Here is a 27795-nt window from a genome sequence, read left to right as displayed (position 1 = left end):
GCAATCTGTTGCAGTGTTTGTACACCATCATAGTAATCTCTTTTCTTTATTTCTCCTAATAACTAATCAGACTTTCCCTTCTTGCAGCCATGGCCTGTCCTTGTGCACCTCAGAAGAGTCTGGCTCTGTCTTCTGTATACTTTCCTGTTAGATAGCTGAAGACAACAAAAAAGTATACGGCAATCTTTGAAGTCTTGAGGTTTCAAAAGTGTGTTGTAAAGATGGATATTGAAGGTTAAGTGGGGATAAATCTTATATTATTCTAGGTAGAGCAAAAGAAGTGTTGTATGGTCAGTAGCTGTTCTTATTCTTTCCTGTATATGAGCACAATATTTCTGAAGTAGAAGATAGCCTTTCCCAGCAAAAAAGTAATGGGAAAAATTGCATGAGACACATGTATTTGATTTAAAGGTATGTGTAAAGTGACAGTGAAAAATATTTTTTTTTAAAAAAGGCCAAACACTGTCTTATAGAGAATGATGGCAACTTGGTGGTTCTAATTTAGCTTTCAACTATAGGGAAGTGTAAACATTAGGCTAAATATTGCCACTGCAATTTGACAAATCTTCTGTTGTATGTTGAAAAACAAAATCTACATAGGATGTGAAATAATGACACCACTAGAAAGCATGCTGCTTTCAAATTGTATTATATAATCTCACATATGCTACTTACTAATGTTTCTTAAAAAAAAAAAAAGCAAGTGACCTAATTTTTAAGAAGAATTGCCAAAAGCACAGAAAATGAACATGCTGCTGCACCAAGCTATATATTCCAGATCTTCTGTAGTAAAATATTTAGTAGGTAGTTCTGTTATTTGCACCAATTAAATACATTTCTTTGATAAAACTTTCTTGGCTTCATCATAACTGAGGAAAAAGTTGCAATATTATTTCAACATTATGCTCTCAAGATTACTAACTTGAAGAACTCTAATGGAGATGAGACACTATGGACTTTATTTTAGTGTGGAAATTTGAGACTAATCCTTTACATTACTAGCCTTCCTAGATGGCAGAAATTGAAGTCAGAAATATCCAAGTCTTTTCTCAGCCAAGATTTTAAACTTAGAAATGAGCTAATGTGACATGCCTATCTTAGCCCACTTTTTTCAATCAACTTTTTTATTCCTGCAGTGGAATTACTTCCATGTAATACTATACATAAAATACAAAACTCGCCACTTGCAGCAGTTATATTGCCTGCAGTAGCTGTATAACTGCAGACATGCGTGGGATGAATAAACTGATTGTTAAGGATAAGGATTGTCATTGTCCTTCTGACAGGCCATTGACCTTCACATGTCTGTGCCTAGCTGGCCATGGTCTCACTCTCCCCCAAGTATATGTACCCACCTCCCAAATATATGCAACTCTTCCCTGCTGACAGCCATTTATACCTGTTTTCTGCAACAGCTATTTTCCTCACATGTAGTAGTATTAAAATCAAGTAAGCAGCTATAATGTAGCAAAGTTTGTATAACCTTTATTAGGACTTTCCCAAAGCTCCCCCCCCCCCCAATTTCAATAGATCTGATCTAAGAAAAGAACAGAACAGCCATTTAGGAGTTGTGTAAACACTGCTAGATACTCCTCTTGTTATGTATTATCATACTTAATCTCCAACAAAAAAAGTCTACCAGTAGAAGTAGCTGAGTAGAGTTGGTGGGCTTTATGTTCATATCACATCTTAGCCAAATCAACTTTAAATTGTAAACAAGTCTCCAGCTCATCATTAGCCCTTTCTGAGTTTTGGTAAATTTCTACCATATCATGAACATTTGGTCTTTGCTTGGCAATATTTCTCAAACACCAACATTTAACAGGAAGGAAAAGCACCAAGTAGGTGTATTTCATTCATCTTTTCTTAGACTTCTGCATACGCTATACAACTTGCTTCCTTCACCAAGGCATTTCAAAAAAATCTAGCAAACTAATGCCATGCCTTAGTATTTTCCCCTAGGACTTTTCAATCCAATACAATTCATTAAGAGCACAGCACTAATCATCATTATTGTTAATAAAGGACAAGCCTCTAAAAGGCTTAATATGGGCAAGTACTCAGTATTTTAGTGCTTCTTTGAGCTTCTAATCTTTTTAATCTTATTTTTCCAGTAGCCTCTCTTTTCTCTGGTACTAGGGTCTAACACATTCCAGATGATTTTCAAGCTGAGTAGAGTTGGTTAATTCCTAGAAGAGACACTGTCAGGGCAAGCCTAGTAACTCCTGCTAATAACTAAGTAATTAGACTTAATTAGAACAAGAACTGAACCAGCACATTCTGAAAGAACATTGAAGATGATCTCTTATTTTTCTTGTTGGGATGTGAAGCCAAGGCACTTTTCTATTGTACTTAGTATTCTAACTTACCAAAATTCTAGGAAAGACACAAGATTTATTTTATGATGTTCTCTGTTTACTATATCTCTGATTTTAGTCAAATGTTTTTAGTGCTCCCAAATGGCTAATTTTCCAAAGCAACAGGGAAAAAAATGAGTGAAATTAGTTGGGAAGAAAAACTTGGACAAAAGCAGAGCTATTTAGGCAGAAAAATGTGAATGAAAACTGGAAATTGTTCTAGAAGAGTTTACTAGATGACTAAAAGCCACAATTTCATAATTGTGACTAAGGGCAACTTTGGTTAGAGGCACATCCTTATTAAGTGAGGAAGTGAAGGCAGCTATTAAAAATATAATCAAATGGAGAAGAAAGAGGAAGTAGGTAACGATCATGTAAACTAGAGACTGGAAATCTAAAGAGGTGAGAAGGAATTGAGAGGGAGGGAAAGAAACCTCTACTTCACAGCCTAAGGACATCAAGGTGTTTTAAAGGATAAGAGAAATAAAATTATTCCTGACAATGGCATAGTCCACTTGCTAGAAAAATGATGGTGAAAGTGTTAATGATACAGGAAAAGCAGAAATATTCAATATTTCTCTTTCGTGTTTGGGGAGAAGCAGGATGATGTAATCATGCCTAACGGGAATGCAGAAGTGCTTTCCAGTCCTCCCAAGCAACAAAGATGTGAAACAGCATCCATAAAGAATTAAGTATGTCACTGTGCCTAGATAGCACAAGGCATGCAAAAGAGAACAGTGTGAGATGCATATCCTTCTGCTAACTTGTAATAAGTCTTTGAACAGTAAGTCTGGAGGAGCGTTAAAGAAAGGCAAAGCAAGATGATCTGGATAGTCCTGGCCCTGCTTGTTTGACAGTAGAGGGCAAATAGTGGGGAAGTTTGATATGGGATTCAGCTACTAAAGAATGAAAGGGACTATACCATCTTTTCCTCAGTATAATGTGAGGTTTGTTTTCCTGGCATTCATTATTTCAGAAAATATTATTTGAAAACATCTCTTCCCTTGTATGCTACCCTGCAGGAGCAGATTTAATGAAGAACTCTTTATCAGCCCCGGTGGCATGCTCTGGTGGCTGGGATTAGTTGGTGCTATAGCTGGGTTTGGCACAGTTGTTGAGTGTTAGAGCTGGAACCATCCAAGGTAGGACCAACCTGTTGACTGTTGCTGGTATAGTTCAGTCTTTTTGTCTGTGTCATTACCCGAGACCAGAGCTGGCTTAAAATAGATGTTATAAATGATCCTTGCAAGCCTGGAGAGTAGAATGTGTGAAAGGTAGGCTGTGGTGGAAGGCATGTGAGCCATGAGGCTACACATATGGTCAAGGGAGCATCTAAGGATCAATAATTTTGTAATAAAAATCTACTGGTTTTTTTTATTTGGTGGGAGATGGAAAGCATGAGGGGGTGTCTTAGGTTTGTATCAAAAAGTGCAACCAGTCTCAGTTGAACCAATATGAGAATTATACAACTGGAAAGCAGTGATTCTGAAAAGCATTTAGAGATCTTAATGGAAGAAGAGCTGAATATGAGCTTGCCATGTCACACAGCAGTGCTACAGTGATGGCAGGAGCAAAGCTGTATTCAAAAGGCTGGCGAACTTATCACCAGAATAACTTAAGAAACTGGATATTGTAGCTGAGAAATCCGGAAAATATGGAGAGAGCACAGGAAAGAGCCTTATAATTCTGAAAATATGCCCAAAAATGCCTTCCAAATGGAAAACTGAAAGAGATGCAGCTGTCCTGCTTTTAAAAAAGGCTTGATTCAGACTTTAAGTAGCACAATTTTAAGAGTCTACCTAGTACTAAAAGACTTTGTATTACTGCTGGAGAAAGCATATCAAAAATCTGCAAAAGGAAACTGAATCTACGTAAGTTAAAATTAGAAATTAAGACAGCAAGATAGCTTGCTGAGAGAGGGGATAAATTCTGTCTCTTGAAATCTTCAAATGAAAATCTGACACCTTTATATGCTCTAGTTGAACACCACTTCCTGAACTCACTACAGAAGAAATGAAGTGATACAGCATCAGCCTTACACAGAAGGTGACTCTGAATAATTTAATGATCCCTAAGGACTTGCAAATATATTATTCTTCCTGAACTTTTGAACTGTATTCTGTACACTGTTAGAAAAACTGCTACATTCACACCAAAGCTGACTGAAGCTTATCAATCTACTACAATAGGGGTATAGCTAGACTTAATTAGTCAATTATGTGGTTTAACCAAGTAATCCGTAACATGCTTTTTTCACAACTCTGGGATCTGGATATTAATGACAAGAAGCACGCATTTAAGAGATTCCAAAAGCAGGTGGGCTCATAAAGAACTTGCCTTGTGATGATGCTAAACTATTTTTCTCCTGGTACTGGATGGGCTGTTGTCTGTCTTTTTTTTTTTTTTTTTCTTTTTCTGCTTCTGCCTAGCTTCCTGCCAGAGAATGGCATACACAGGCCAAAATCTCTCCCGTATATCTGTATCATTTATTTCTGTCCTCTTTATGAATAACCTAGCATGACTTGATTTGACAATAAATTGCAGTTAGACAAACAGTGAAGATGCTGAATTATCCAGATCTTGTCCTGTCTCAACATTGAAGGTTTTTTACTGAATTGGTTCACCTAGCTTTAATGAAATCCCAAAGATGTAGATGGTTGGTCAATAGGATTATGAAAGGCTTGAACAGATTTATGTCTCTTGAAAAAGTTGTGAAGCTGTAATAATGCCACTGCAGCTACATGAAAAGATGGATGGGTTTTGAACCACCTGAAGGACCTTCCTGTTTTGTTTGTCTTTCTCTGTAATGGTTATTCCGACAGAGAGCAGCTATGGAACGGCACTTGAAGGTGTTGTTGTATCCAGCTCTTGGCCTCAATGTGGCATGACTTTCTGCAGCATCTTTCAAGCATGTGAATAACCAAGAGCACCAGAGGGAAGTTGTATGCATGGCTCCATGAGCATAATATTTTTGTGATGATTCTTCACTATCTTTAATTTGTCAAAATCTGAATATTTACTTATGAGCCCATGTCATACTAGCTGTGTGTGACATCTCATTCCTTTGAAGGGCAGGCCTTCGCATCCAAAATCCATCTGGCTGCTATGCTGCAGTTCGTCCTGACCTACCAAACTGTAGATTATAAGCACCTACTGAGATATCGGCATATCTTGCATGTAAAAGACAGCAGTCAGAGATATGGCTGGTATCCGAGTTAAATCCTGAACGAAACATCCCTGTGCTTCAATTTTCTACACCAAAGCTATTTGACGCAATGCATAAACAGGATAGCCTTTCAAGGACTGATTAGAATGAGGCTGATTCTTAGTAAATGATGGAACAGCATGAATACTATCTCTTTTTAGCTAGAGAAAATTTGCCTCTCAACCAGAAGTTTGTATGTAACCAGTAAATTTTTATTGGATAACTAACTGCTTTTTGCTATTCCTCTATACTTCAAAGATCAGGAAAGGGGAACACATTTTATCCAGAAAAAATCTCAGTTCTGCATGCAACGGTCTCATAAAACCTGAACTCTCACATTTTATTAATCAGTATATTATAAATACAAAGTGTTTGTTCAAGAAATCTTGCTACAGAGGTTGGAATTTACTCTGTGTTTACTAAGATCACACACTCGGTGGGTTTTACAGCACTCAGATTACAGAATCCAGTGAGAATAGACACTGTTGTGATAGCCAACACTTTGACTGACACTTACGTCTTGACTAGAGAACATCCAAAGCTGAGCACGTAAGTCTCTGCAGCTTGAGGTAAAGAGCCAAGCTCTTCAGCAGAAAGCTGTAACTGGTCCAGGTCGTCTGTGGCTCAGACCCACAGAAAAGTGCGTAATACACACTGATTACTTGGTTACATTCAGTTTATTTTGTTCTGATCTGGAATGATGGCTAAGCACTTCACAATTTTCTGGGAAAGAAAATTCTAAGTTGGGGGGCCCTTAAATTTAAATATCTATATTATGTTTAGAGAAAACATTTTAATCAATCTCAACTATTTTTAAATGTTTTGTAACAAAATACCAGGACAATCAAATCCAAAACAAAGAGCCACTTCAAAGAGAAAAGCTGGAATGTTTCATTCTGAAATGTTTAGTGGAACACTTTCACAAATTTTGATTAAATCAAAGTTTTGCAAAGATTTACTAGAACTGTCTTTTTCCAATGGAAAATGATTCCATATCAGGATTTTTTCTGACTAATGCTCCTGGCCAAGCTTTTATGTTGCTCCAAGTAAGTGTTAACAGCATTTGTTCAATATTTCAGCATCAGCTCTTTCAGAACACTGAGCTTGAGGACAGAAAAACAAACAAATAAATAAATAAACAAACAAACTTTCCTGTGAAATAGGCACATGTCACTGTTGAGTCAATCCTGAAGTAGCAACACCAGCACATATTTGGAAAGACGGACACTTGTTGTTTCAAGAGTATTTTTCATCCCCGAAACAACCTTATAAAATTGTTCCAGACTTGATTTTTATACTGGGAGAGAGGAATAAATAACAACATAAGCCCATTATGAGTTGCACTGTAATGACTCCAGATTGTGCATATGTGTAGCCCCACTTGATAATGGTGATGCTCAGTGGTTGACATCATAATAAGAAAATAAAATGGAGAATCACTGTCTGAATAGCAGCCCAAGAGAATATTCACTAAGTTTAGATCACCTCTCAGTAATGTGGTTCAGAAAACGTAGTTCAGCAGTTGGAAGTGCATTGAAAATTGTTTAAATTTTTTCTGGTTTCTTATCTTGGCAAATATATCCCTTGAAAATAACTTCTGGCCAAGTGCATAAAGACATCGAATGCTTGCCGCTGATGAATAACACCATATATAGTGGACACCGATTCCAAAAGAAATCTTGATCCGCTGCTCAGCTATCAACCTCCACTCTGGCAAAAGCTCAAGTGGTTAGTATCTTATACTATGTGGTCAAATGATGTCAGCCTCTGTGGACCAGCTGGGCCTAGAGAATGAAGAATTAAGGGCTTGCTATGAAAAATACGCTGTCCCTGTGAATAGTTAGGTCCCTGGAATGTTAGCAAAATCACCGCAGCGAGTCTGAGCTATTCCAGCTACAGCTAGAGTAAGAGAAGGCTACTACTGCAAACAAATGATAGATGCTGTTGAGCTTTTAATATTGCATTTAATTCCTCAGAGTGCATATATAAACGGAGAGGAAACCAGAGAAAGCAGGAGAAAGCACTTCTTACATCAACAGTATATTTGACAGTTAAATGAACAAGCAGCCCCATTTGGACTACCTGGTGCTTCTGGATAGCTTGCAAGTCTGTACTGTCTGGAATATATCCTTGAACTGACTGAGAAATCATTGAATTATGGAAATTACATCTACATATGAAAGAAATCATTGCAGCTACCTGGAAAATGCACAAAGGACCCTTCTGGCCATTAACTTCCTTTGGGAATTTAGAATCCCATGGAAAGAAAGTAGCAAGGACATAATAAAATCTAATAGTTTTGTCCACCATAACTGGTTTTCATTCCGTTCATTTCTTCCCATTTTCAAGACTCCCAAGCTGTTCCTGCTACTGCAGCATAGGGCCATACAATGTACATTCCTTGCGTATATCTTTGAAAGTAATCGAATAATAGAAGTAGAAATCAGCCACCACCCTTTTCCCCTCCATTATCCCTATATATCACTATCATCTTTAGAATGAGTTTTCAGCCAGCTTGGTATTGCTTCTTGACACTGAGGAAACAGAAAGAGCTGACCCTTTCAGTGGGAGTGTTCAGTGCGTATTGAAGGTATCCCAGCTGAAACAATTTCACTATCTGCCCTCAGCATCCCTTCATCAAAGTCAATAGAAAAAGGGTCATGTGGTTCTCTGCTGAACCCTACATGATGGGGACGTGGCTGCAGGTGTCTAATTTGCCTAATGTCTGCCTCCAGTCCTGCCACTGCTCGTGCTGTGCTCTTGTGCATATGCTGCATTCTGCCTCCAGGGTTATCATTCCTCCCTTCTTATTCATGTCTCCACACCTTTTTCATGGTGCCATGTATTCTTAAAAAAGTCTCTCTGATTTGGTACAGCACATGACCTGGTGCTCTTTTAATTCTATATTTATAATATACCAGATTTTAGGAAGAAATTCTGCAGCTATAAAATGATTACCAAGTCTCGATAGCATAAAGAAGTCAACAAAAGGAAATACAGAAAAAATCAATGCTACTGATGCAGCTGAAACAATCAAAATGGACATCAAATTCCATTATTCAAAAATACTATCAAATCCAGTTCAGCATCAAAGGAATTGGGAAAAACAAAAGACTCTATGCAGTACTGAATTCAAACTTAATCACTTTTTTTTTAATAATACATGATCAGAAAGAATGTTGTCTTAAGCTAAGATGAACTACCTCCAATGACCCCAACCAATCAGAAACACTATTAAACTCCACTAGTAAGGCTTAAGACCGAAACCCAGCAGATGTGGTGGACTGATCCTTGTAATTTATCTTCTTTATAGAGTAACAGAAGATTTATCAGGACTGATAGATAAGTAGGACTCATTGAAAGCCACTCTGGCATTCAAAAGTGAAGTCATTTTTTCCTTTCTTTCTTAAACAAAATGGAAAAAACTTTTGCTTTTTACCCCAGTCTCAGTTCATAGTAAATAGGGGACTGTTTCTGAGGGTCTTCTGGTAAACCTGCATGAACTGAAAAGCAGGGTCCCTGTTACGTAATCCAATCAAATACCAAGACAAGATTTCAGATGATTCTGGAAGGACTGTTGATAAATGTCAACTTCATATGCATCTGGAGTACTTTTTGCTTTGTGTCCTCTCCAAGTCATAGGAGGAAATGGAGAAATTCAAGCCAAAGCCCCCCAACAGTGACAGCAGAAATAGTCAGTTAAATGGTGAATCTGCTTTGTACCTATGGGCGAGGAGCCCCCCTTTTGCTGCGTTGAGCTTGGTGTCGAAGAGTTCCAGAGTGCCCCAGGTTATACGCTGAGGTATTAAATGCAAATCATGCCTTTCTTCCAAACCTCTGCGGGTTTGGCTGAAGACGTGTATGTCCTTGCTATTTCACACTTCAGATATTTAAAAATGCTTCTTACACTGAAAGAAGTTTTAAATCAGCAATTTAAAAGCCTAAAAGAAGAAAGGCTAATACCCCTGTTGTTCTTAATTAGCAAGCCACTGTTATTGTGTATAACTAAATCAGAGCCTGGAGTGTGAATTTTGTAGGAGTTATAAAGCGATGATTAATCCTTAAATGAGGATTCCTCCCCTGTTCTTTAACGTCAGAGATTGTTCCCCTTGTTAGCAGAGGAAAGAGTGTTACTAAATTACATTTGCCGAATCTTACTGGCAAATATGCTGACTGGTAAAGACAAAAAGTGTTGTGTTATTAATGCATCAAAATTAATTATGCCAGTATAACTGGTTATTCTTTGGCACAAGTATAGAGCTTGAGGGACCAGTCGTGGCGCTGCCCTATTTGTTACTGCGGTAGATAATTATGAAAGAAGTACAGATCTGGACTTGCATAACTTGAAAGCGGTGCTGAGTAGATTGTAAATTTCCAGGTTAAGAGTAAAAGAAATACTCCTTTCTCAAAAGCTATAATTTAGAACCTGGAAAGAATCTGACCCACTTAAAAAAAAAAAAAAACAGTTTAAAGACCTGTGACCAATGTTGTACTGACTAATGAGTTTTCACAAACCACTCTGGAAAATTCACTTGATGTGCATCTAATCTGGTGCAGGATGGTAAGAGCACTCTAGGAGTGGCATCAGTTTTTAGCTCGGACTTTTCTGGCCATATCTTCTATATTTGGGGCTCAATATGAAGGCAAAATGGTGAGCAGTTTCTGTGAGACTGCAAAAAACTATACAGTTTGGGTAAGTCGCTATAACTATTTACTGCTCCGGGTAGCTGCTTTACTTGGAACTAGGGCTTGGTCATGCTCTGCAGTTAGCTTAGGAACTGTGATTGTTTATAAGTACTTGTGCAGGGTAAATACATAACATTAGGGATATGGAGATAGCTTTTCTACTTCCCAAGAAGGACATGCACCTATCTTGATAATCCTGAGGATACAAGGCTGCAAAAACTTCATTAGGAAATGACAGGCAACAGTGACCATTTTTGGTACCTGCATGCATCAGCAAGATACTCAGTAAGGTTTTCGTGTCTCCTGACCATAAAGAAGCTTTTTCAAAATTGTCTGCAGACCTGAATTCAGTCCAATAGATCAAGTACATTTAAACAATGTGCCAAGCAGTGCTTTTTGCATGTGCCAGATATAAGCAAGCCGTGATTTATGTGTGCAAATGCTTCTGTGCATACGTGCACATTAGCTCAGATGGAATTTAACATGAGCACTTTTGAAAACTTGAATTCTGAGTTGCGCTTTCCACATTGCTGTTTGTTCTTTTGTATTCAGAACAGGCTCTGCTTCTGAAAGGTTACAGAGTGGAAATTTAAAAGAAACTTAGAAGATAAAAGTTTTAGCTCTGTAACAAATGGAGGTAAGTACCAGTGAGACATCTGCTAAGTTTTGAGGGCAGATGACTGGATGAAAAATTCCAAACCATTCTTCTAACACCACAAAATCTCTCTAATCGCTGACCATAACTATGGAGAAGTTCAAAACCAGAACCTGAAAAGGTGAGAACAGTTCAGTTTTTCAGAATTTAGTTTCCAAATATGGCTGCCAAGTCCCATTTGTAAATTGTTAACCTGTGGCCTATGATAGGAACTACACATATGCATTTTCTTTCATCTCTGTGTGGAAATTGAGTGCTGAAAAGAACAAAGGCACATGCATTTGTGAAGCGCTGAGGACACTCAAGTGGAGGTGGCATTGAAGCTTCTTTAGGCATTCTCACAAGGTGCCTTCCCAATCCAGAACAAGCAGAACAGGACAGAGAAAATGGACTGAATTCTGCAGTGAGTCATTAAGGTTGGTGCGGGTCCATATGCTTCACCTTAGGGACAGATTTTGTCTCAAGCCATGGGGAAGACACAGGTATTTCTGATAGTGAGGAAAGCATTTTGCAGCTCTTTGTAGCTGTGATGTCTTGTTATTGCAGTATGTTCAACCCATAAGAGCTATTCCAGTCATGTGTCATCACTATTAATCTCCCTTCATCCTTTCGTGGTATTGTATGGCAGACCTCTAGAAAGAATCCAGGTTTATTCTGTCCTGCATTTCTAGCTGAGTACAACTTCTGAATTATACCAGCTATTCTGCTAACCCCATTTCATACTTGGCCAAATTTTCTCAGAAAATAGCTGTTATCATCTATATAAAAAAGTGAAACTATCAGCAAGCTAATGGTATCTTCTGCACAACTCTGAGGGTTGCACCTTGTAGCTAAGCTGATCCAATAGTCATTTCTGTCCAAAGCAAATGGTCCTCCAAATCTGTCTGTGCTGTCTTACGCTCTGGCATTCATAAAACCCAGTTCTGAGACAATTCAGCACATTAAGCCAAGGGAAAATGTACTTTAAAAAAAGTGATCCATTTTCTCCAAGTTTAATGAGTTGAACTGTTTTAGAAAAGGGTCTGGCAAAAGCCAGCACAAGGACAAGGTGGGATGTGTATCTGGGAGCAGGAGATAAGAGGGAACAAGGGGTTGTAAGGCTGAGGAAGAGCAGGACCTCCCCCTTTTGGGAGCAGCAGGCAGTTAGATCACCCTGGTATCTAATCTTTCTGTTGGTTAGTCATTGCTTTAGACTGAGGGTGTCATGACAGGACCTTCATTGCTATTGTTTTTACCCTCATGACATAGAGGAAGCATGATGTGTTTCACATAATTTCCTTCATGTAAACAATGACTAGGACTTTTGTGTCTTTTGTGTTAGGGGCACAGATTGTATCTTTGCAACAGCTTTTGCTTTCCAAGGAGAGTGCTGGGGTGGGAAATAAGGGTGATGTTGAAAGTGGAAATGACTAGAAAGAGCAAGAAGTAATTCCCATGTAAAATATGCACTGAGAGACCCTGGAGAAAAATATCACTTACCTCAGCACATCACTTAGGTCAGGACAGTGCTAAAACATTTTGATTGTATACTTGCACCAGCAAGTCAGAAGCAATCAAATTAAGCCATCAAAGCTATTAATGATGCAATTTATATTTTCAGAATTATGTCAGGATACCTTTTGCCTGTGACAACTAGTGAACTACACCATTCAAATACCTTCTTTGATTGGTAGAAGCTGTATTTCCACTGGAAGTTTTGCCAGTATAACAATACCAGCAACACCTTTGCAGTCTAATAGATGAAGTGTAGGCCTGAGATTCATATGCGGCCCAGAGTGAGACAGCTAAGATGCAGCATTTCCTTGGAAGGTTTGGAAAACAGGGTGATATGTTGAATCATATCATAAAATGGGCAGAAGAGCAGTGGAGGAGTTGTGAGGTTCTGTGCATATCGCAGTTCTTGTGAAAGGCAGCCACACTGTGCAATTGTTCCCCAGCAGAGATAGGCACAGCTGCAAAGTGTGGATCTGGATCCAAAATTTCCAGCAGTTCACAAGTGGTCCACTTCAATCTTTGATTTCTATACCCTAACTCTTCATATAGTTATATGTGGTTATATATATTTTTTTTAAGTCCCAGACTGATCCTAGAAAACATACAGAATGGTGCAAAGCAGGAACTGCAAGCATAGTATGTGGGATTTCACATTAGAGTCATGTAGATGTGTGTGAATTCACTTAGTACTTTGTGTATTTGCACAATGTAATCTTTGGTTACCTGGTTTGTGCGCCTGTGCGCAAATTGTCTATGTGAAATGTCAGCAGTTGATTTACAGAAAACATTGAAAAATAGGTTACTGTGTCTATGCAAGTCCACTACAAAGAATGCTCCCAAGCTTGCCTATACATGTTAACTCTTTTCTTTCTGTACCTTCTAACACTCTCTACACAATAGCCTATCTTCTAAATCGGTGACACTGGCAACATCTACAGGTATCAATTTCATTTCCCCCTCCTCAAGCAGTTTGTTAGCCATTGCTGTTTGTAGAAACCCTTGTGACCCTTAGATGAAAGACGACTCATTTGTGTAAAATATTATTATTATTGTTAGTCTAGTGTTTTCAGTGAATTTTATCAGAACCTGATGTCCTGCCAAAAGTAACTCCCTGGGAATCTTTCAACAACTGTTCCTGGGTGTTCTGTGTATTACTGCTGTTTTCTCATACATTGTCCCTGAGAATTATATTCTCAGATTAGAAAAATGTCAGTCCTCTTGTTTCTGTGAAAAGAACTGCAGTTCAGGCTCTACAATTAAAGGTTTGGCTAGTTTTTTTTTTTTTTTTTGATTTGTTATTCAGATGTGTTTTGTTTTCTCATTAACCCCTTTGCAAAACAGGTTCAAAACGCTAAAAAGATTGATGTGAATGATCCTGTAGTATTATACAAACATTTTGCATAGCTATGAATGGCCATGTAAAGGAAGACTGGTGTAAAACTGGACCCAGGCTTTCAGTCAACGTTATGGAGAACTGTCAACCCTGCAAAGAAAAAGAACCTGATAAAGCTAACTTTGTAAAAAGAAGTTGTAGCATAGCATGGCAGAATTTAAGGAGAGGCCCATATCCCCTTAGTGAGAATTGTGTTTTTCAGAGATTTCCTGGGTGGATTTGGCTCTGAGAGACATTTGGGAAGTGCTGTAGCAATCTGGGCTCCTGTGTAGAACACCATGGTTGTTGCGACCATTTAATTGATATCAGAGAAAGAGCTCATATTGGTTCCCAGTTTTAGTTGTGTGTCGAAGCATTTACATGCTCCAGCAGAAAGTGATGGAGGAGGGTGCAGCATTTTCCCCATAGTTCACTCATTTTTTGATTACACTCTTCCTTTTCAAGTTTCTGTCTCTCCCTGCTGAGCTCACTGTCATTGGAGTGCCTCAACTTTATTGTCAATGCATTCTGTAGTATACCTGCAAAGGTGTTTTGTGGTGCCCTCCTGTGCATTCAGTACAGTCTGTTTCTCTGCAGAACTAAAAAGAAATGCTAGTCTGCTCCTTTTTGCTTTTTCACAGTTTCTCATGTCCTGTTTGTGCATCCTAATACCCTGTCTGCTGCCGCTGCTATGATGATCAGAGAAGAGGGGCAAAAGAAACTCTTTTCCACCAATTAATGATTGTTGTCACTAATAACTCTTAATCTATATTTATTTCTACCTGCCAGGAAGATAAATAATTAATGGGATCCTTACAACTGTTCTCCTCAGCTTTGGCCCTGGGACCAAATATTCTTGTTTTTTGTTGGGCCTTTTGAAGAGTTTTTTCTTTGTAATTCACCTTCTAAAGAAATACTGTCTCAAAGGCTACCTCTTCGATCCTCAATCGTGTTTGATGGCCTTCACTCAGCTACCTCTATTATATTTAAATGTGGTTGCAAAGTTTTTCCTCTTCTTGCCTGCCCTCCCTACCTTAATTTCATACATCCTCCTAACACCTCTGCTCCTGAGGCATTTGAGCACAGAATGTGAATTTCCCTTTGCTCACAGGTATCAACATGTTGGTGTTGACTGTGTATGCAATAGAGGTGCCTCAGGCAAAAGGCAGACCAAATGCTGCTTGGTAACAGATACAATATTCCCACAGTTTTGGGCCCAAAGGATGTTATCATCTATAGCACAACTGAAAGGACTCACAGAGGCCTACCCTCCCTCCACAATGCACCAAGAGGAGAAGAGGGCCTTCAAAAGACATAGATCTTCCCATAGAAAGATTGTGATCAGTAAATCACAGCATCCTCTTAGTCTCTGTATTTTGCTGGTCCTAAGACAAACTTCTCATAACTGTTGTTCTTATTTCTGCTGAATCTGCTTTACAAGTAACACCCACTGGGCAGATGATAACAAATGAAAGTGCTTCATCGTGTGTAGGGCCTGGATACATCACGTGTATGGAAATGACTGATATAGCTGGAGAAGTTACTCAACTAGATACTGTCCCCTTATTTCTTAGAGGGGGGAAGGAATGGAGGGCTAGACATAGCGTCCTCTGATTGAAAAACAGCAGTATGCCACTGGGAATGGCATCCTTTCACAGTGCTCTAGCCAGGTCTGCAAGAGTATATACCCACAACATCTTTCAGCAGAAAATCACAGAGTACTTTGTAAATAGACTTACCAAGTCCATGGACACGCATGGTCAATTGTACAGAGCTCATGACAAAGCTGAAAATACATCTCAGTGCTACTTGCTCTTGCATAACTCCCTTGAGGTTTAGTTTGTTGAACTTTGCTTTTCATAAATCATTTGATAATATGTAAAACAAAAAATGGGGGGGGTCTAGAAAAAATTATGTGAGGCACATCAATAACAGACAGACTGACCTCTTAGGTCAGCTGAGACGCAAGCCCTCCCCAGACAGGAAAAAACAGGGAGGTGAGCAAAGGAAGAAAAAAATTGCTTTTGGATCACAAAAAGGGGAATTGTATTGTTATCATTTGCAGCCACAAAGCGATGCTTTTTTTTTTCTTTTCTTTTTTTTTTTTAGCTATTCTTTGCTGTTGGTGGCTATGGAGACACCTTTCCCTGCAGATGGCCGAGCATCTGAGTCAGCTGCTCCCACAGGAGAGATAATGTCCCTGTTTGTACCTTATGCGAGTGAGGCAACAGGAAGCACTTTAAAATGACCTGTTCAGCTCAACCCCTGCCCCACCCTGGGTGCAAATACCTGAGGTCACCACCAAGCTGGCCCAAATCCTATTCCTGAGCCCATTTCCCCACCTGGTGAGCCCAACCCATAGGAGAGCAGCCATTTCACCACTAGCTTAGAAAGTCAAGCACTGTAAGACTAGTTCAATAACCCAGGCTTATGCTTGGAGGTTTGTGGCTGGAGGCAGGGCAAAGGGCCTGGAAATGAATCAGCAGGCTATTCAGCAATATTGCTAACCAAAAGCTAACTTCATTAGTAGCCACCAAGAACAGTTGCCATCTGCTTTTCAGTTGCCTTTATGAGTCCAGACCTGAGTGGATGTTCAAGAAGATATAAATGCATAATGATACAGATCTACAGCATGCCTGCAACACCGTCCACATCAGAGATGGCATTAGCTATCTCTTCTTTTCATGGTCTCAGAAGAATAATTGATGGCTCAGAGATGAAACACCTCTAGCTATGTTTGTTAGTTGTGGCTAGGATGAAGTGGGGAACTCCATCTTCCCTGATTTCTGGGCACAGAGGCCTCCAGGACTTTCAACGCTCTGTCTTTTCTTAGTCAGTTATATGTTTCCCCTGCTGATTACTATTCATGATCTGTTATTTTGTGGACTCTAAGCTTTGACTGAACTTTTACCTGTCTTGCCAGGAAGGAAATGGTCTCTGAGTTCTTTTCTGATTGTCTTTCTTTCTTCCCATGATTCTGCTGAGTTGTGGGCTTTACGGGACCCTGGCCTTTCTTAAATTAGTGACACAAAAATGAAAAAACAGATCTTCGGACACAACTGAAGAGACTCAAGCCAGCATAAACTCCAGCTTTTCCTGCTTTGCTGCCAAGCACCCCCTGACTGAAGCTCTATGTTCTGGGGCTGTTCTCTTGACTGTCTGGTAGAAGTAGAGGACAAACCTCTAATTTTGGGTGGGTCTTACACTCACCTTATCCCTGTTTTTCTTTTCTTTTATTCATGATTTACTTCCTGTATTTAAGGAGAGGAGGTGTTTATTTGTTTGTTTTCTTCAGGGATGCTGAGACTTCTGCCTTCTCTGAGTATGTGTCAGCCTTTTATTTTGGTAGGCCCATACCTGCTTCCCCCAAGATGTGAGTAGCTTCCACCCCAGATATGAGTAGCTTTCTCCCATGAACTATGTTACACCCTGGCTTCTCGACTGAGGAGGAGGGAAGAGGGGCTTTTCTTGTTCTGGTGGACTTTGCCCGTGCCTCTCAGATCTGAATAGGCCAGCATTATTTCACAAGTGCTAAATCCACTCACAATGGTTTTAAATGGTTGAGCTGCTGAGCCAGCTGAACAGCAAACACCAGAGGGGAAACCACATTTCGTGAGCACTTGAGATTCCTTCAGACTGTACGTGGAGCCATTAAGAGCAAAGTAAAAGCCCTTTGACACAGCTCCTGTGGGCAATTTTTTCATAGCCACATGCCAAAAATGGAGGCTAAGGAATTGATCCAGAATCAGCTCTCAAGAATCTAGCACAGGAAAATGAAGATGGAGTGCAAATCTGTTCCTATTGGAAGGCAGGATAACAGCAGCATATTATATTTTCTTGTGGCGTATTAATCCGTTGCTGGATGTCTCTCTGTTCAGTGTGGATTTCCACTCAAGGTATTGCCACAGGCAAAAGATCAGAAAAAATAGGTGCTTTGTACTATGCAAGTTGTATTTGTATCTGTTTTCTTTATTCTTTACTTTTGAGTTAAGAAGAGCCCATATTGTACATCTCATGGTCTTCTGAGCATCCTAGAAGAACTAGATCTTCAGCTAAGGTGATCAGCCATGAAATATGCAAGAATGAGAACAATTATCCAATTGCAATAAGATGGTTGAGGGCCTATCTGAAGGAGCTACTGTTTCTATCTCTGTCCCGACTTGTGAAGACAGGGGAACTTAATTCTTCTTTGGAAGAAGATGCAATTGCACATGTTCCCTAAACAAGTTCTTTCACAATGATCTGGGTTAGCTTAGACACTCATCAATGGAGATTTCCTAGCCCAGACAGTCTTGACAGAGCGATTACTTTGAGCAGTTGCATTGAGGAAGCAATAATAATTGGTGGTGGTGCTGAGGATGAAACTCACCCCCTTTAGTGCTTCAGCTCCAGTCAACAGAAGCTGTGTGACTGCAGCCTGAAGTCACACAAGGACATGCAGGACCATTTAATCTGAATCAGCTGAACAAAGGTGCAAACTGAAAGTAGGATAGTAAGGTTGTATCAAGAATCTGTGTGATCATCCTGAGTCAGAATTTACCTTTAATTTAATTTAGCTTGCTTCACTTTGGCTTGGGGTTTGCTTCTGACACCAATATGGTTGAGCATGATTCTAATTGCACTTAGAAAGAGGTGCAAACACATCTGTGTGCCTGGACTTTTGAAAGTGCGTCAGTGAAATTTGCCTTCCAGCTGTTGAAGTTACATTCAGCAGAGAAGGTATTGTGTTTGGTCTCTTATTGGGAGCTTCAATTAATGTTTTACTTTACATTGCATGAAGTAACAGAGCAGTTTCTGATGACTGAATAAAACAATTTTTAACAGTTTCTTCAAAAAAAAATGGTGGAGATTAGTATTACAAAGAACTTAGTCCCAATGCAAAGCAAAAATGATACCACAGGGCACACTGCTGCTGTATGTTAATTCACCTGTTCAGCCAAACAGAGATGATCAATCTTTCCTTCCTGTTTCTGTTGCTTACTACTTGTATGTCCACGGGTAATGGTAGTGGTCATTTAATTTTCTCTGCCTTGAGTTACCCATCTGTAAAATAGGCAGGAAACACTCCCTTCTCTATATGGGGAATGCAAAATTAAATTCATTACAAAGTGCTTTGAGAACCAGGGACAGCAGGACTTGGTTCTCACACAAGTCCTGTGAGAGTATGGAATATTTCAGTGCTGTTATTTTCTGCAGAAACATTCCTTCCTCAGAAAAACATAGGCTAGAAGAGGATGGTTGCTTCCCCTTTGGCTCTTATCAGACTAGTAGGAGCAGTTATCTTTTTAGGATGACTAAGGTCTGTGGTGAATTTGGGGCTTTTTTCTTTATCCCCCAAAATGTTTTTTGGAGTTGTCTGAGTGCAAAGAGAAAAATCCTGCAAATATGCATAAATATTTACAAAAATAAAAAAACAAAGAAACAAGGGCCCAAACAACCCCCAAACCAGTACGACATCTCATTTTCTTGTTCTCATTTCTCTAAACCAGCTGATAGGATTCCCCCAGAATTTCCAGCATTGGTTGAACTTTGGCTTGAGAATCTTCATGAGAAATTTTTCCCCCAAGGGTTATTTTTCATGGAAAGTTTTAAGATCCCAAGAATAATAGTCTTCACAACAGTAATTATAGAATCACACAGCTGATTTATGTAATTTGACAAAGAATTATGACTTGCCTGGTTCAAAGGGGTGTGTCAAGCTATATGGTAACCGGTGATGTGAATTTCTTGCAGCATTTGCACATTTGTCCTTCTATTATTCGGGTGTTCAGTTCAAGTGTTTCTGTTACGTGTCTACATACCTGGGGTGATTCAGATTACGGCAGTGTTAAGTTTCTTGGAGCTCATTGCTTGTATTCTCCTTTCTCAGAGAGAGTGTCATAAACACTTGACTCACAAGCCAGGGATGGGGAAATGGCTGTGAAAATGCTCACATGGCTTTTGTAGTGGGACAACCTTACACTTGTGTGGGGTTTATTGTATGCATGCAGCTTCGCCCACTTTTGGTTCTTAGAAGAGAGATTGGAAGAATGTTAGATTTTTCAAGAAGGGCTGAGAGACAGTAACCGGGGCTGATGGTTTCCATTTTTAGTGGGTAAATGAACTGAGATGCCGTACCCATTTGTCCAATGTAGGAAACAGACACAGATGCATGGTTCGGTTCCCAGGAATGGGAGGCAATGACGCCAGGGGAGGAAACTTTTTCACAAAAGTCATGGAAATTCACTTTAGCTGTGGTTTAGTATTGGAAGGCCTCAGCTGCCCTCACAGGGGTAAAGCCAAAATAGAGGCTCACTCATGGGCACCGGGAGGAGGATGGTGGGTTTGCCCTCAGCCACAGCTCCATGCAAAGGGCCCGCATGCCCCCCCGGCCACCACCATGTCCCTCAGGCTCCCCCGTTCCTCACCAGTATGATTACCACCAGCATCCTAGGCCTGTCACCGCTCCACTCCCCTCACTTGCTTTCTACAAGTTCTAAAAAGGACAGAAAGCTGCTATTGTTAAGGTGCTTTCATAGCCACCCACCAGTGGAGCCCTCTCCCACGGCGTGGGGTATGAACTGCGGTTGAAATCCTCCTCCCTCCCAGCGGGGAGCTTGGTCTCTGCCCTCTTTTGAAGTCTCTGAATTTCTTCAGACTGTTCTTATACAACCAACTTCCCCTCCCGCACAGTTGTTTTCAGCATTTCTAGCTGTGGTCTGAGCTCCTATGTTGCTGAGGTCCTCAAACGTCTGCACCACACGTTGTTCACCCCAGAATGTGGACTGCCGTAAATCTTATAAGGAAATGTCCCACAGCCGAGTGCTCATATAGCTCTAGCTCTGAGTAAAACACGTATTTCTAGTACTATATTTTGTAGCCCGAACCCTGGCTGAGTGCTATATAAACATGACAAGAAGAGGATTTGTTTATCAGTCTCATAATATACAATATAGAAAGGGAATTTTTTATTTCTGGCTCCTTCCTTTGTGCCCTGTTTTTTTCTTGCACTGGTCATTGCTGAAAGCTTTCTGAGCAAGGACCAACACCACAGAGTACAGTGGGGCCTCAGTGTGGGCCTGAAGCAAAAGAAATGTTCAAGGGCTATGGCGAAGACTATTCTAAAAGCAACTGTGATAGTTGAGTTAGTCTGAAATTCTTGCCACAACAAACTTAAAGGACTCAGTTCTCCTCCTGCGAACCTCTTCTGGCTTCAGAGGAGACATGTCAAGGATGAATTTGTCTCCCAAGAGATACTCTGGCCCCAGAGTGTCACTGTGGACGCACATGCAACCCGCAGGCAGCCAGTAAGGAGGCCCAGGGAGGTCTGCACATCCCTGTCCCTGCAAGTCCAACGAGAGGACATTGCTTGTACAGTGGTGTCGCCCTCTGCCCCAGTGGGCCTGGGGTCCTCATCCTGCACATTCAATTCCCCCTGGCAGCATGGCCTCCTTCCTGCAATTTATAGCTCTCAGAAGGCAACTTTTTAGATACCTCAGAGGAAATGATCGTTCTAATGTCAAATCATTGTCTTTTTCTTTCTGTTTGCAGGGCCATCCTAATCCTACCCTAAGTCTAAACCCAGTGGAGGAGTCCTGTGTAACAACAGCCTCTTATGCTCTTCTGTGGGAGGCCTCTACATGCCTTTTGTTTCAGTGAGAGCAGATGTACTGATCAGTCAGTCAGGCTAATTCACTGTTTGATCCCTGTGTAATTGAAGGATAGCCAGCAACATCCCTTTTTCTTCACTGTCTTCACATGCCTAATTTCATCATGGACAAGTCTTGCTGAGTGCATAGCATGGGATCAGACTCCTACCCTCAGTAAGATGTTGCTACTTTTCTTTCCACCCCTCATCAAGGTGGAGTGGTAGGGACCAGATTAGTTGCCAGTGTAAGGCCACTGATTACCCTGGGATAACTCCAGGTATATATTTCACTCCGCATGCCTCATTTACTCAAATACCCTAAAATCTGGGGTCCACTTTCTCAAGTTGAGAGACTACTGCCCTTCTGTTTGGAAAGGGCATAAATGAACTGTTGGCCCTAAGCGGGAATGCTGACTGTGTCCAGGTAGAGATGGCAGGAGGAATGTATAGGGTAGAGGAGAAATGCCACATCTGACTAGAGAACAAAGAAGCAATTAGTAATGGCTATAAAAAACATCTCCTTCTTCTCAGTGTGCTGTCATCACGCTTATCGGCCTTCTAGTGTTAGTGTTATATGTTTCCTGGGAACTGTGTGGGTAAGGCTTGCAGACTGGCGAGTCCCTGTGATGGGGGGGAAGTGCATAGGCTCATTCTCTCCCCCAAGTGCAATATCATATTTCACACCTGTCTTCTGACTGACCAAGGCACACTGAATCTTTGTCTAACCCTCTAGCTAGCCCTATAAAGACTTTGCTCTCAAATTTTAATCCTAAATCTTGCAATCCAAGTACCTCTACTGCTGGCGACATCCACCTTTGGGCTGCAGCCTGACCTTCAGCTAATTGATCTGAAATGAGTGATCTTGCCACTTCCCCACACGCTTTCCTGGCTGCACAGTCCCGCCCTCCTGGGTGCTGGTGTTGGCACTTGTCTGATCCTCACAGGAACCAGTTCAGGACTGCAAACCAAAAGAAAACTAACCCTACCCAAAAGTGATTAATTTTCACACAGTTTAGCTCTCTGAACTGACTTTGCCAGGGCGATGGGAATGCGACAGCCAGTGGAGTGCACCACTGGGAGTGGGAGGTGGGATCCTTTTTCAGGGGCTCTAGCAATTGGATCTGTTCTGTTATAAACATGGTGAGATAAGTTCCTCCAGCTCTTGATGGCTGAGTTGCACACACTCTATAGGGATGACACAAGAGTGTCTCTTTCTGAACTACTTGAAATTTTCATAATGAAAGGCTCTCTCTCAACACAGAATGTCATTATCCAAGCACAAATTATACAAGCTATCCCAGAACCCAAACAACACTACTGAAGCCCTCTGGGACAGAGACACTGCTTGGTTTGTAATGTTAGATTGCCACTGTGCTATGAAATGGCTGAATGAGGGTAAAGGTCCTACAGCACTAGAAAGCACAAGCTGGCTGTTGCTCCAGAGGCAGACAAATATGTGTCCAAGCCAAGAACTTGTAAGCACATCACAGCCTCAAGGCACATATTAAAGTCACACAAAAAAACCCCAAAAAACAGAAAAACAGAAGTCTAACCCAGTTGTGAACACACTCACTGCATTCCCTCATCAGGACTAGTCTGAAAGTGGGATGTGGGAGATGGAATTTACAGTGGTAAGTGGGACTTTCCATTTGCTTTGTGGGCGTTTTGGAAAAGTCCCCACTCTCAGGTCTATAACTGCCTGTCTAAAATCTTTCCGTTGTAGACCTGGTCAAACTAAGCACTTGTAGTAAATTATTCAATGATTTAAAAATTTTTTTTCATTGCAAGTTGCTTGTAAACCTGTCTTGATTTCTGCAGATGTACTTTGCATTCAAAGTATTCACCAAACAACTTCTGCCAGCAATTTTCAGTGTAGGATCTGTTTTCCAGAATGATTATTTTATCTATTTACTCTTTCTACTTTTGGTGTATGAATGAATCCCTAAATGGTGAGGTATTATTTCTGCTCTCATCCCAGAGGATCACAAATTTTTAAGCCAAAGAGTAAACTAAAAAAAGAAAGAAGTAACAAACAACATATAGTCTCCTTTGCAATATGAATATGGATGACATTCATCCAGTGAACATTCTTTAAACATAACACCCATTTATACAGAACATAACACCCATTCATGAATAGGAAAATACAGAAATACAAACCTAATAAAACTCAGGCACCATTTCGAATCAACCCCAATCTTTGCTCCATTTTGCAATATTCATCTGGGGTTCTGACAGATTTAGCTGTGGTAATGTGTGAGTGTTACTGATTTCAGCTGTCCACACACTTCCCCCTGGTTACTGCTACTGTGGTGGGAGTGGTAGAACGGATGTTGTCTTAGTTGCTCCCATTCAAAGTCTGGTACATTAGTTTAAATCACCAATGAAACAGGGTTGTGTTAAGATGCCAGATCGTGAACTGCAGCAGCTGAGGCATGCAGTTAAACAGATTTAATGGCTCTTTTGCCACTGAAAAGAGTCATCCTGTATGGCTCCCTCCTCCTCTATCCCCCCCTGCAAATGTCTATGGAAAGGGAGGCGGTGAGAGTCAGGGGTTATAATAGCATGAAGTAGTGCAGATCAATCAGCTAGAGCATGCCTATCAAAGCCATTACTCTAATCTAATTTGTAAACCTTTATTTCCTGAATTAAAAAGGGATAGGTATCTTGTTGGGTTTTTTTTATTTGTTTCTACCCCAAATGTGTTTTTCCAGTCCCAGCTATCTCAGGATATACTCTCCTATATCTCACCAGATTACTGGTCTACCTGCTTTGGTTTCTTGTCAATGGAGATGCTTCATAGAGGAAGGTGAAACTTTCACTTGGAAGTCATAAATAGAGATGTCTGGTAAGAAAAATACATAATTCAAAGTAATTCATGTTAAAGTCTTATCTTTTAATAAGTAAACTAATCTTCTTAATTCAAAAATTTTAATTCAAGTTAAAGTTTTATCTTTTGTTTTAGCACTTGGCTAGCTGGTGTAGATCTGGTGAGACTGCTCTACTGCCTTGTGGGTTTTTTTTCATTTCAGCATCATTTCCTTTTAGCATCTCTCTGTGCGCAGTTTGAGGTTTTCTTAGCCTTCCTAGAAGTCAGAACTGTAAAACAGAGTCCATTGAAACACACTGAGCAAGAGAATTTTTGTGAGGGAGGAAGTATATTAATGTGAGCTAGTTCTTGCTGTTAAAAAGCGGTCCTAGCTCTCACTCATGAACAATTGGCATATTTTCTTTTCTAATGCAAAATATCACTTGCATTCTGGTCAGTTACCATGCTAGTGCCTGTAGGGAGCTGAAAAGGGTATTTATTTTTATCTTGCCATTGGCCTATGAGATTTGAAAGTACCTCTTTTAGCTTGCATAACTGTAAATATTGTTATTGGTCATAATATTTCCTGACCTCTTCTCAATGCTTGCTCCAATACTTGATGTTCTGACCTGCTCCAGGAGATGGTAAATTCCACAAGCTGACTACATGCTGTGTGAAGGAGTGGCTCCTGTTATAGAGACTTTTAACTTTGCTTAGTGAGCTCTTGTTCTCATGTTTTGGGATGAGCCAAAACATCGGGGGCTGATCAATTCTCCTTAGAGCCTTCCTAAATCTCATCCACTTCTTCTAGCTCTTTCCTATGCCTAGGCTAAAGGCTCATATTTTCATTCTCTTGTTACCTGTCAAACCTGGACATGTAAAAGTTGTATAAAAAATGCTAGTAGGTGCTGTGCAACTGTTTTGGACACAAGACCCACTCCCCGTAAATAAAAACTCTGATTTCTGTATTGTACCATAGTTCCCATGGCTGTTTGTGCTGCTCCATACAGGAGCTCTTTCTGAGCAGAGCCACACGTTACCACCCCAGAGCGGGCAGCGCGCATTCCCGCAGGGCTGCTTATAAACCCACAGCTGGAAACTCTCAGGAAGACACCTGCTCCATGTTCAGGGACTCAGCAGAGGCTTTGAAACGTACTTTCAACTGAGAGACTTGTTGCAGCTCTGTGGTAGTATGTAATGCTCTTTCCCTCCCTTGCCAGCACCGTATATTTCCTGGTCATAAGCATGCAGGAATCTGTGTGTATTTGCCTATATTTTGTATTTTCTAGTGGCTTTGTGAAATTCCTGTAAAGTGACACAAGGAAAATCTCAGTAGAATGATTTTTCTTGTGGGAACCTGTGTAGAGGTGGATAGAAATACCTCACACCTTCCTGCTCTAGAAACATATATGTATGCTCTTTTTAATTTTTTAATTTTATAACTCAAGGAACTGCTGCCCTTTGGGGCTTATTCGCTTTTGCTGAAGATCTTAACTTTTGGCTGAAGATACTGAGGATCATTTTTGGCTCTTCATTTAACCTCACGAAAGAGAAAAGTCTGATTGCAGAAAAAAGTAAAATCCAGATTTTTCAGAAGCTTATAAGCATTTTAATCAATGGAATTGATTCTTTCACCTATGAAAACTGGATTACAAATCCAACATAGACCTGAAACTTTTTATTCTGTGGAAAGGTTTAAAATATGAGGAGTTAACCTGGGTTTTTATTAAACATAATTTTCTTGTCCCCTCTGCCCACCATCCCCAATTCCTGACATACAGATTTCTATATATTTTCCCATTTTAACTAGTTCTAGGAAAGTCTAGCTTCTCTTTTTCTCAATCCTGAATAGCAACCATTTTCACCAACTGCCAAAGCTACCTATGTATTTTCCTTGGTTATCCTGCCTCTTATCTGAGCACAAGTATTCCAGGGTCTTAAAAAGTGTGCTATGCACCTCATATCTCAGCTGAGGTAACCCTGCCTCTTTCTCCTTACGATATGCAGGATCAGGAAGCCTAGCCCTTTCTTTGCAGTCTACTTACCCACCTCTGGGATAATTGTCCTGATTATTTCCTAGGGCACAAATCTTTCCATTTTAGTTTCTCTGAAATGGGCCAAAGAAATAAAAATGGAGACCATCCCAAATGGACTTCCCCACTTTTGCATCTGAGGATGTTAAGACCATTACGGAGAGAAAAAAACAGCTACAAAGTTTGGACGGTGCTGCTGACTTTCCCAGGGCTGGAAGCCGTGCCCCAGGCAACGCTTTGCCTTCTCCCCTTCTCCAGAGTTGTCTGAAGTGCAGATCTGGACTTTTGAACTTCTGAAGTTTGATTCCATTTCAGTTCTAACAGTTTCTCTTTCCAAACCCTTGGGTAGTTGCCCTTTCCTAGAGCACATGCTGAGCACAAGAAACACCCTTCTCAAAAAACACAAACACTCAGAAGAGGAACACAGAGAACTGAAAGAGCTTTATCAAGTTTTGTTTCTCTATAAACCCTGCATAGGAAACCCTGGCCTCTGCGCGCCCTCAGCATTTGCTGTATTTATTTCTTCTTCTCCTCCCCAGATTGGGAGCACTTTTTGCCAAACAGAGAGAGGCTTTGTGAGATGAGGAGCAGTTCAGATTTTTGTAGCTCGTAAAGTCTGTGCTGCCTCCTTCTGAGAGCTGAACACCAACTCTTGCCCCTGCTTCCCTCCTTCTCCAAGAAAAAGCAGCTCGTCTGAGTAATCCCCCTCTTCTTACCCCATCCCATTCAGGAAAAGGCTCATAACAGCTCCTGGCAGAACAGAGCAGAGATCCCACCACTAGCTTTTCTTCAAAGGCAAGCAGTGGAAATAAGCAGCACTGAGTTTTCAAGTGAAATAGGCTGCCAAAGCTGAGGCGCGAGTGACAGGAGCGGTGGCTATTTCCCCAGCTGTGGGGATCTTCCCTCCCACTTTTCCCTCCCATGGGTATTTCCCCAAGCTGGACTCACTTGGAGGTTGATGCTCTCCCCTTCTGAGGCCATCCTTTTGCCCTCGGGTCTCTCCCTCCACAGACAACGCAAGTAGCCGGGAACTCTGCGCTCGCGGAGCCTCTCCCGTCGCTGGACCAGGAAACGCAGCTGCTGGAACAGACCCACTATTCATCTGCCAGCTGCCGGCCGCCCGCTTGGCATCAGCTGGGGGGCGAGAGAGGGGGTGGCATGCCAATTCTTCATTGTCCGGGCCGTCCGCGGAACAAGCATCCCTCTTAGACTTTCCATGACGGTTGTCTTCATTACGCGTCTGCGCTACCTCGCAGTGTCCAGCTGAGCCCCATGAGCTCACTTGGGCTGGGACTTGGTGATGCAGCTAGTGTACCAAGACGTTCCTGGCATAGGCTGCACAGCCGTAGTAGCAATCCCGATCGCTCTTCTCTCCCCAGCGCACATCAGAGCTACCCTGTGCATACAGATGAAAAAATAACAGTTGAAGAGATTAAGTCCAGAAAGTTATGCCTGCTAGCTGCTGCTGCCTCAGCAAAGATGTTAAGGCTAAAAAAAGTTTCCACTTTACTCTGTTTATAGACACTTGTTCTCATTTTTTTCCCCAGCCAAAATGCC

At 40.8% G+C, this 27795-nt stretch overlaps 1 protein-coding gene across 1 annotated transcript in view; it reads right to left on the bottom strand.

Annotated features, from left to right (window-relative positions):
* NINJ2 (ninjurin 2) overlaps positions 1-27292 on the bottom strand; it is a 48190-nt gene extending 20898 nt beyond the window's left edge. The window contains exon 1 of the mRNA XM_013947362.2: positions 27187-27292. Coding sequence (XP_013802816.2) covers positions 27187-27219 — 33 coding nt within the window. The 5' untranslated portion in view covers positions 27220-27292. The remainder of the gene's footprint in view (positions 1-27186) is intronic.
* Between the last annotated feature and the right edge of the window lie 503 nt (positions 27293-27795).

The sequence above is a fragment of the Apteryx mantelli genome, chromosome 1 (assembly GCF_036417845.1).
Source record: "Apteryx mantelli isolate bAptMan1 chromosome 1, bAptMan1.hap1, whole genome shotgun sequence".
In the NCBI taxonomy this organism is placed as follows: Eukaryota; Metazoa; Chordata; class Aves; order Apterygiformes; family Apterygidae; genus Apteryx; species Apteryx mantelli.
This window is presented reverse-complemented; position numbering and strand designations above follow the sequence as displayed.